This window comes from Anoplophora glabripennis, unplaced genomic scaffold, assembly GCF_000390285.2.
Source record: "Anoplophora glabripennis isolate ALB-LARVAE unplaced genomic scaffold, Agla_2.0 scaffold623, whole genome shotgun sequence".
Lineage (NCBI taxonomy): Eukaryota > Metazoa > Arthropoda > Insecta > Coleoptera > Cerambycidae > Anoplophora > Anoplophora glabripennis.
In genome coordinates this window covers 149,558-160,586 of record NW_019416726.1, presented here as the reverse complement: position 1 = coordinate 160,586, position 11,029 = coordinate 149,558, and the positions used below count along the sequence as shown (strand labels likewise).

Sequence of the window (11,029 nt, the reverse complement as noted above, 5' to 3'; positions counted from 1 at the left end):
CATAACGATATATTATTTTTAATTTTGGTTTATTTCCCACAGTTGCGCGCATTCCTATCCATTGTTAAATTTTTTTTGTAATCATGCTCTCGCTGAGTGATAAATCCAAGACCGTCTTTCTCCTTAATTCTGTGCGAAATACGCGAACAATCCTCAAAGCAGGCACTGGCCGACGGCGACGTCTGAACGCGTCCGCGAATCTAGCGGTACGAGAAAAGTAGGCTACGATCTTCTGTTTAGTTGGCTGCTGATCTCCATTGCGCGTATACTCGCGTCACTTCTTGGCGTCTATTTAAAAAAAAACGCCGTGACCTTGTTCGTCGCCACCGGAGTTTTAAATAGTCGCGTCTCTAAAAATGAGTTAACGGTTCGTTCGTCTATTGTTTCTCTTGCGACCGCTACGATCGGATTGGAGTGCGTGCGGCCGTTGTTTTGCGGTGGTGCGGGCGTCGCGCGTTTTTTTCTGTGTGTTGTGGGTTGTGGGTGACATAACCTAGATGGGTTGCGGAGTGAAAACGAAACGTTACGATGACGACGGATCCAAGCAGGCGGTAGGTGTCGATTTCGGTTGTTTGAGTTTGGGCGAGTTTTCTGGTTAAGTTACATGGTACGTTTCGGTCAAAAGGGCGCTATCCTTCAGGGACGGAATGGGAAACACAATTTTAACCTATTATTAAAAAAAAACAATTAAATATTGATGAACCGCCATACACCAAATATGTGATTTTATATTTCGGAATGTTCTTGAAAAACTGATTAAAATTTCTCAAATCTAAAAACCTCGGAAAATTATAAGAGAATTGTTCAAATAATAATGTTTTATGTTTTGTAATCGGCCTTTATTTACAAAATGTTGCCAGTGAATGTCACATCGCTGAAAAGTAAATTCGCTACTACTAGAATTTTTATACGTCATCGTTAGTCTGATCCACGTGTGTCGTATTAGATATACAGGGTGTCCTCAGTTCGGGTTGCATATACCTGAAATGGATGCAAAATTTCAATTGTCAAAAAAAATCATTCTTTATAAAAATTTTTGCTTGTCCAGAAACCTTTGGCAAGATAGTCATTTGTTCAATTTAATGTACAGGGTGTTCAAAAATTTGGAACAGGTAAAAACAGTGAAGAGTAAAGTACCTTAAATCTTAACGTTACGCGAAAAAGTAATGGGGAAAAGTTGATTGGAATTAAATTTTATTTTTAAATATGAAAGCATGGCCTTCTAGTTAATACTCGACATTCTGGGATATTCTAGGACTGTACTAATTTTTTAATACTTTCGGAGAAGCCATTCTATTTAAAAAAATATTGCTTTATTGAAAAACAGATACACATGTTTGCATATTAATAATTTATTTATTATACAGGGGATCAAAAACATTAAACCAACATTTATTTTGAGAACACAGTAGAATCAGTATGTACTCGCCATTACAAAACTATTCTACATGAAGTCCGCCAAGTTCAACACACCTCTCCAATCTTTTTCTAAATGCAGCGTAGGTCGAATGTATCATTTCTTCATTAACTTGGGCAACAGCTTCAATTATCCTGCTTTTCAAGAAATCATCATCGTGTTGCACTGGTTCTCTATACACTCTTTCTTTTAAGAAGCCCCAAAGAAAATAATCAAGCGGCGACAAGTCAGGGGACCTTGCTGGCCAACAAATAGGACCATATCTTCCTATCCACTCCTCTCGAAATTTTCTGTTAAGCCAATTGCGGACTAGAATTGTTGAGTAAGCGGGACATCCGTCTTGTTGGAAATGCGCTTTTTGTCTATATTCCAAACGTTCTTCTTCTAATTCTGACCAGAAAAACGTGTCTAGCATCTTCAGGTACGTATATTGATTTAAATTTCGCGTAACGTTAAGATTTAAGGTACTTTACTCTTCACTATTTTTACCTTTTCCAAATGTTTGAACACCCTGTACATTAAATTGAACAAATGACTATCTTGCCAAGGGTTTCTGGACAAGCAAAAATTTTTATGAAGAATGATTTTTTTTGACAATTGAAATTTTGTATCCATTTCAGGTATAGGCAACCCGAACTGGGGACACCCTGTATATGAAAATGCTAAAATGGACAAATTAATGGCGTAATATTCATTAACTTACTGCTAAGATTATAATAAAAATGAGCTGAAACTCCATTATTCGTAGTCCATTTAAATGAATTCTTGAACCTTTCATTAAATATTTTGGGATTTGTTTGATATTACAGAATCATAAAATTTCAGATTTTGATTTGTTTTAGTGGTGGTACTTTTATTTTTAACTTGTGCTGTTTGCATATATTTTAGATACAGTACAACACTATTATTAATATATTTAAATATTAAGTTCCATAATAGAGTTAAATAAATATTTGCTGACTTTGGTGTAGTATTAATATTATTAAAATTTAACTCACAATGCCACATATTTTCCTTAAAATATTAGATTTTTTGTTCAAAATTTATCATACACTGCTAAATATGTGTTGCACATATACTTAAGTACCTAGGCCTTTTCTTTTAAAATTAGTGTCAACATCACTCGTAGGAGTCGTTTTTTTTTATATTCTGGTTGCTTACACCCCTGTGAAATTGTTTTAGGACGTCACTGGCCTATCTTCCTAGAAAGTGTTGTTCTCAGTTTGTTCCAAAATGTGTGTCTTCAATTTTTTAATAGTGCTTGCTTTTAACAGATAAATTCATGAGACGGTCTTTTGAGCATGAATTAATACATAAAAAAATTGTAAGCGTATGTCTTTCATGTTCATATGTAGGCTATTGATTATAGGATTTTAAAAGGAACTATGACGTTCAAGATATTTTATTACATGAATCGTTCAAATGACCATTTTAGATTAAAAAACCGCAGAGTGCTATTAAATTAAAGGTTGGAAATTGGAGATAGTGGTGAAAATGCACCTTTTTCAGTTTTTCAATTGTAGCTCGAAAACAAAGCAAAATTTCGCTATAGTTCATAGGAAAAATTATTTAGATAATTGAATTTCCCATCGAAATAGCTTATTTAAAAAATTTAAAAGGAAACTTTATTCAAAAAATCGTTAATAAACAATTGAAACAAAAGCAAAAAATTCGATTTTTTGATTTTGTTTATTTTTGTCTAGTTTTTTTTTTGGGTTAAGGTTGGGCTTGGTTTCTTAAAAAAGTAGATAAAATTTCCTTCAAAATAAGAGGTTGTAAGTATTTTTAAATAAAATTTGACTGATATGTGGCCTCTCAAACTTACAATTAGCCAATTTTTCGATTTTCGTTGCGTTTACCCTTATACCTACGTTTTAATTCTCATTGTTTGCAAAAAAGGAAGGAAATAAGACTTTCAAGGATTTTCATCACATGACTTGTTCGAAGGGTCATTAAAAGTGAAAAAAACCGCGGGGTGTTATTAAATTAAAGGGTTGAAATTGAAGATAAGGGTGAAAATGCACTTTTACAGTTTTTTAAATATAGCACGAAAACGAAGCAAAATTTCGGTATAGTTCATAGGAAAATATTGTAAAGAATTGAATTTCCCATCGAAATGACTTATTTAAAAAATTTCAAACAAAAATTTTATGCAAAAAATCATTACAAATTTTAAAATATAATAAATAATATGATTAACTGTAATTTCATTTGAAAAATCCCTCATAGTTTCATACAGTTATGAAAATCTTATTATTATTAACAAATAAANAGTGAAATACACTGTCTGTTTCAAACGATCCCATAAATAAAAGTCGCACGAAATCAAATCTGGCAATCAAGCGGGTCGTGCAACTGGAAAATTTCAACCAGTTTACCGTCTATGAAAATACTAACTTGAAAATTTTGAATAACGCGCCACAACAAAAAAGTCCGAAAGACCATACCATGACGTCCTTATGTGTTCGGAGTTTCTGAATCCGAATCTGAGTCCGTTTAACCTGATCAGGTCAGTTCAAGGTCTTATCGCGAAAAAAAAGGTAATGCAAAAAAATGTTACTTTTCTTATACGTTTTTGGGGTTGCTGATCCGAATCCAGCGTTAGATTTTCAAAATTCAAGATGGCCGATCGAGTATTAACAACTTTAAAATATTGAAGAATAAAAATATATTGTCGGATTCTGCATGGATTTTTAAGTAAAAGGTGTCTATCAATTTTTCGATAAGAAGCATATTTTCCGAGAAAAAATTCATCAGTATTGGAATATTTTAATCTGTTTGTTTTATGCTTGCAACGAATACAGATACATATTAGGTACAAAATGTGTTTATGGTTAAAGGAGTTTTTGGGGTTACTGATTCGGAATCCGGTATATGTTTAACTCTATTATGTCAGTGTCAAGGCCATTTCAAGGTTAAATCGGGAAAAACCGTGTGAGCGTAGAAATATATAGTTTTTCCGAAGTTAGTTGAACATGTATAAAAACGCCTAGCAATAAAATTTAATGAGTTTAGGCGCCCCTAAAAAAGTTTTCTGCCAAAGGTAAAAAATTATAATAATTTGTATACAGGGTGTTTCGGTAGGAGATGTACATATTTCAGTATGTTATTCTACGTTCAATTTTAAGCAAAAAAATTCCTAACAACTTAGGTCTGGAAACGCTTTGTTTAGGATATGCAGGATGTCAAATTAAAAAAACTAATTACATTTTCTTTAATAACTTTGAGTTAAATTCATGAAATTTTGTATGCGGAGGTTTCATTATGTTTGTATGCAGGTTTTAAAAATGCCACACATATTTACGCATAGTGAGAATGCATGTTATTTTGGTACGGTTTTTCCAATGGAAATTCGTGGGTTACTCGTAGAGAATATCGGAGAACGGTTCCAAATGCAAGGGTGTTTTTTAACACATTTACCAAATTACGTGAATCCGGTTTTCTTCCAAATAATCATTATCATTTTGAAAGAGCGGATAACCAAAATACCAATGAAAAAAAAATGTACATTACCCAAACAAGACTTGTATCCTTTCCACATTTAAAACGTAAAAAATTTTCAACCAAGAGATCATGCCAGAAGATTGGAATTTTGTGAATAAATTAACGCTAATCGTCAACTAGTTCCAATAATGCTTTTTACTGACGAAGCTGATACATAATTAGCACTCTAATACATAATTTGCATGCATCATCATCTTTAGATCAGTTTTTAACAGAGACTTCAATAAGGTGTACATTTCTTAAGTAGAAAAGATAGGGGAAAATGTTTTTCTATTCCGAAATAACGTACACCATGGCACAAAAAAGTTGAATTATTGAATGATTTAAAAGGATCCTAATGGTCGCTTGTGGCGCCCTCTGGGAGATACAGCCAATCGTCCATAAAATTTGAATTTGCTGCCCCAAGAAACCTCCGCATACAAAATTTCATGAATTTAACTCAAAGTAGGCGAGAGTTATTAAAAAAAATGTAAGTAATTAATTTATTTTTTTAAATCTGACATCCTGTATATCCTAAATCCTAAATGAAGCGTTTCCAGACCTAAGTTCATGTAATAATATTAGTAAACAAAATATCCCTCTTATTTCTCCCTTTCGCGCTTGTAATATGAATGACTCCGAATTCCCTATTGCTGCACTGCACTGCTAGGCAATTTGTCAACCACTCGTCAACAACTGAGATTTATTGCCCAGTCGCCCAGTGCGGCTTTGTTATACGCCGTTTGCCCGCGCGCCCCTTTTCAACTGGACGTATACATTTCTACGACTTCCTCGTTTAGTTCGACCGGACCTGTATATGGGTATGGCTAAATAAATATGGGAACAAGTTTTTTAAATATTTCAATGCCGAGTTGCTGCGTCAGCGACCGAACCTGGTACATACTGCCAACNGACCCTTTGAACGGTTCATGCAATAAAATTGCTTGAACGTCAGTCATAGTTCCTTTTAACCCTGTTTTTTTTTTAGATATAATCAATAGTCTAATGTAAGCCTGAATTTTTCTAAAACAGTTTTTAAAATAAAAAAGTGCAAATTTTTTTTAATAGTGTTAGTCACCCCCCTTAAACTTACCCTTTACGGAACATGTGGAATTTGAAAAATATTGCATTAGAATCGAAATGCCCTAAGTCTAAGTTTAAAATAGTTTGTGTAGGTGAGATATTGATTATCAGTGCTCCTCAATCTACTAGATATCTTTATAGATAATATAAATGCATAACTGCCACTTTTCAATAAAATTTTTAGGTGAACTTTGTTTTCAATCAATCAACTAACTAATGATACTGTGAGAAATAACTACTCTGCGAACCATAGCTCCGTCTCTCGATACCTCCGATATTTAGTAAACGACTAAGGTCATCTGTTAGCAGAGTCACCAGACATAGACCGGTAAGATATAACATATTTTGTAGGTTAAATCACAGCCACGCTCGAAAAATATCTATAAATAGACATCCAAATAGCTAAAACGTTCTTCAGTTTCTGTTCTGGTTCAAAACCAGTCTGTCTGGTGNTAGTTCGACCGGACCTGTATATGGGTATGGCTAAATAAATATGGGAACAAGTTTTTTAAATATTTCAATGCCGAGTTGCTGCGTCAGCGACCGAACCTGGTACATACTGCCAACCTCTTGGTTCTTCAATTGAGATCGGAAAGACTATACCATCCTTATACTTTTTTGGGCTTACTAAATGTAAATCCTCATTACAAATCTACCTCGCCTTTATGATGTCGAACAATTTTATTGTCAAAAGGTCTGCCGATTTGAATTGGAATTTAAGAAACTCGGTGTTGACATAGCTTGCATAACTGAGCATTGGTGTAGAGATTTTGAAATTGAATCTGTGGTTATCCAAGGATATAGAGTTGCAACCATTTTTTGTAGATCTGTCAAAAGTCATGGCGGTGTATTGATTTGCTGTAAACTGTCAATTCAAAATAATATAAGTGAAATACCATCTCTTCAGCGTATGTCTACTGAAAAACATTTTGAAGTTGTTGGTGTGCAAATGGATGTAAATGATAATTCTAAGTTAAAAATAATTTCGATATATAGATCACCTGATGGCGACTTGGGTATCTTTTTTGATCAGTTGGAAGTTGTTTTAAGAAGTATTGTGAACTCTAAAACCATAGTAATATTATGTGGAGATCTTAATATTGACTTTCTGTCTAATAGCATAGCTAAGCTCCAATTGTTTGACATTTTTGATTCTTACAAGGTTACTGCGAATCTGTCATAGATAGAGCGATAGACGAGTCCAGATCTGTTTTTTCGAGAAAATAACAATGGTGCAATCTGCATCTCTATCTGTTACCATTTTCGAGCAAATCTGCCCTCTTTCCGTTTTTGAAAAAAAACAGGGTGTTTCACATAAAAAAACAAAAGTCATATCGCTAAAACTAAAAATATTGTTACGTTTATACTTATGCCATCGAATGTATCTCAAAAAAGTGTCTGTAGAATGTTTAAATCTTTTTAAAATACATTAAAAGGGAAACGAGAAAAAGCACCAGTCGGTTTAGCTAAAAATCGAGAAACGCCCTGTAGCTCGAAAACAGATAGAGAGATGCGGTTGTTATTTTCTCAGAAAAAAAGCTCCGGACTCAGCTCATGGAGCTCTGGAGCTCATCAGATTTGCTCTATCTATCACAGATTCGCAGTAACCCTTGAATATTGACAAATTTGAACCACTCGGAATTTGGGGTCAAGATAAGAATATTTGTGCAGACAATACAGGGGATTCAAGAAATAGGTGCCAAAATTTTTAACGCGTGTTTTAACTCATCAAAAGCAACAACCTTTTTATTGATAATAATTTTTTTAGAAAACCTAATTTTTATAAAAATACACTTTTTCAAATTTTAAACCCGCCACTGGTGCATAAAGATAAAGAATTAATTCGGTTATTACTGTAAAATAATTAAATTTGTAATAAACTAATTAGATAAGTAAAAAAATGATCAAAAGTAAAAAATAACAAACTCTACTCCCCAAAAAAGAAATCAACGTTGTTATTTCGATAGATCGACAGTTATTTACTAAATTAAGTTACAATAAATGTCCAAATCTTATTATCAAGACATAATTGCACATACTTGTACAACGTTGAAAATTTCTGTCTTACCAGGATATCTAGATTACTGCGATTTTTCGTTATTCGTTCTCGTGGTGCCTCAACCGTATTACCTACAGTGAAATACACTGTCTGTTTCAAACGATCCCATAAATAAAAGTCGCACGAAATCAAATCTGGCAATCAAGCGGGTCGTGCAACTGGAAAATTTCAACCAGTTTACCGTCTATGAAAATACTAACTTGAAAATTTTGAATAACGCGCCACAACAAAAAAGTCCGAAAGACCATACCATGACGTCCTTATGTGTTCGGAGTTTCTGAATCCGAATCTGAGTCCGTTTAACCTGATCAGGTCAGTTCAAGGTCTTATCGCGAAAAAAAAGGTAATGCAAAAAAATGTTACTTTTCTTATACGTTTTTGGGGTTGCTGATCCGAATCCAGCGTTAGATTTTCAAAATTCAAGATGGCCGATCGAGTATTAACAACTTTAAAATATTGAAGAATAAAAATATATTGTCGGATTCTGCATGGATTTTTAAGTAAAAGGTGTCTATCAATTTTTCGATAAGAAGCATATTTTCCGAGAAAAAATTCATCAGTATTGGAATATTTTAATCTGTTTGTTTTATGCTTGAAACGAATACAGATACATATTAGGTACAAAATGTGTTTATGGTTAAAGGAGTTTTTGGGGTTACTGATTCGGAATCCGGTATATGTTTAACTCTATTATGTCAGTGTCAAGGCCATTTCAAGGTTAAATCGGGAAAAACCGTGTGAGCGTAGAAATATATAGTTTTTCCGAAGTTAGTTGAACATGTATAAAAACGCCTAGCAATAAAATTTAATGAGTTTAGGCGCCCCTAAAAAAGTTTTCTGCCAAAGGTAAAAAATTATAATAATTTGTATACAGGGTGTTTCGGTAGGAGATGTACATATTTCAGTATGTTATTCTACGTTCAATTTTAAGCAAAAAAATTCCTAACAACTTAGGTCTGGAAACGCTTTGTTTAGGATATGCAGGATGTCAAATTAAAAAAACTAATTACATTTTCTTTAATAACTTTGAGTTAAATTCATGAAATTTTGTATGCGGAGGTTTCATTATGTTTGTATGCAGGTTTTAAAAATGCCACACATATTTACGCATAGTGAGAATGCATGTTATTTTGGTACGGTTTTTCCAATGGAAATTCGTGGGTTACTCGTAGAGAATATCGGAGAACGGTTCCAAATGCAAGGGTGTTTTTTAACACATTTACCAAATTACGTGAATCCGGTTTTCTTCCAAATAATCATTATCATTTTGAAAGAGCGGATAACCAAAATACCAATGAAAAAAAAATGTACATTACCCAAACAAGACTTGTATCCTTTCCACATTTAAAACGTAAAAAATTTTCAACCAAGAGATCATGCCAGAAGATTGGAATTTTGTGAATAAATTAACGCTAATCGTCAACTAGTTCCAATAATGCTTTTTACTGACGAAGCTGATACATAATTAGCACTCTAATACATAATTTGCATGCATCATCATCTTTAGATCAGTTTTTAACAGAGACTTCAATAAGGTGTACATTTCTTAAGTAGAAAAGATAGGGGAAAATGTTTTTCTATTCCGAAATAACGTACACCATGGCACAAAAAAGTTGAATTATTGAATGATTTAAAAGGATCCTAATGGTCGCTTGTGGCGCCCTCTGGGAGATACAGCCAATCGTCCATAAAATTTGAATTTGCTGCCCCAAGAAACCTCCGCATACAAAATTTCATGAATTTAACTCAAAGTAGGCGAGAGTTATTAAAAAAAATGTAAGTAATTAATTTATTTTTTTAAATCTGACATCCTGTATATCCTAAATCCTAAATGAAGCGTTTCCAGACCTAAGTTCATGTAATAATATTAGTAAACAAAATATCCCTCTTATTTCTCCCTTTCGCGCTTGTAATATGAATGACTCCGAATTCCCTATTGCTGCACTGCACTGCTAGGCAATTTGTCAACCACTCGTCAACAACTGAGATTTATTGCCCAGTCGCCCAGTGCGGCTTTGTTATACGCCGTTTGCCCGCGCGCCCCTTTTCAACTGGACGTATACATTTCTACGACTTCCTCGTTTAGTTCGACCGGACCTGTATATGGGTATGGCTAAATAAATATGGGAACAAGTTTTTTAAATATTTCAATGCCGAGTTGCTGCGTCAGCGACCGAACCTGGTACATACTGCCAACCTCTTGGTTCTTCAATTGAGATCGGAAAGACTATACCATCCTTATACTTTTTTGGGCTTACTAAATGTAAATCCTCATTACAAATCTACCTCGCCTTTATGATGTCGAACAATTTTATTGTCAAAAGGTCTGCCGATTTGAATTGGAATTTAAGAAACTCAGTGTTTACATAGCTTGCATAACTGAGCATTGGTGTAGAGATTTTGAAATTGAATCTGTGGTTATCCAAGGATATAGAGTTGCAACCATTTTTTGTAGATCTGTCAAAAGTCATGGCGGTGTATTGATTTGCTGTAAACTGTCAATTCAAAATAATATAAGTGAAATACCCTCTCTTCAGCGTATGTCTACTGAAAAACATTTTGAAGTTGTTGGTGTGCAAATGGATGTAAATGATAATTCTAAGTTAAAAATAATTTCGATATATAGATCACCTGATGGCGACTTGGGTATCTTTTTTGATCAGTTGGAAGTTGTTTTAAGAAGTATTGTGAACTCTAAAACCATAGTAATATTATGTGGAGATCTTAATATTGACTTTCTGTCTAATAGCATAGCTAAGCTCCAATTGTTTGACATTTTTGATTCTTACAATATAGTAAACCTTATTGGTCATCCGACAAGATTTAGCAGTGGCCTTGATTATATCTGCAGCAATATTCGTAGGGAAGGGTCAATTAAAAAAGCTGTAGTTCTAAATAATGGATTATCTGATCATTCAGCTCAGCTGATTAAGTTTAATTTAGGGAAAATTGAGACATCCGATTATCCGATAAAAAAACGTATTTTT

At 33.7% G+C, this 11,029-nt stretch overlaps 1 protein-coding gene across 7 annotated transcripts in view; it reads left to right on the top strand.

Moving 5' to 3' along the window:
• LOC108909914 (disks large 1 tumor suppressor protein) overlaps window positions 1–11,029 on the top strand; it is a 215,581-nt gene that overhangs the window by 120,223 nt on the left and 84,329 nt on the right. The window contains exon 1 of one of the 7 annotated variants that reach the window (XM_023455322.1): window positions 291–551. The exons of the other annotated variants lie outside the window; for them this stretch is intronic. Coding sequence (XP_023311090.1) covers window positions 498–551 — 54 coding nt within the window. The 5' untranslated portion in view covers window positions 291–497. Of the gene's footprint in view, window positions 1–290; window positions 552–11,029 lie in introns of those variants that run through there. 7 annotated transcript variants of the gene reach the window in all.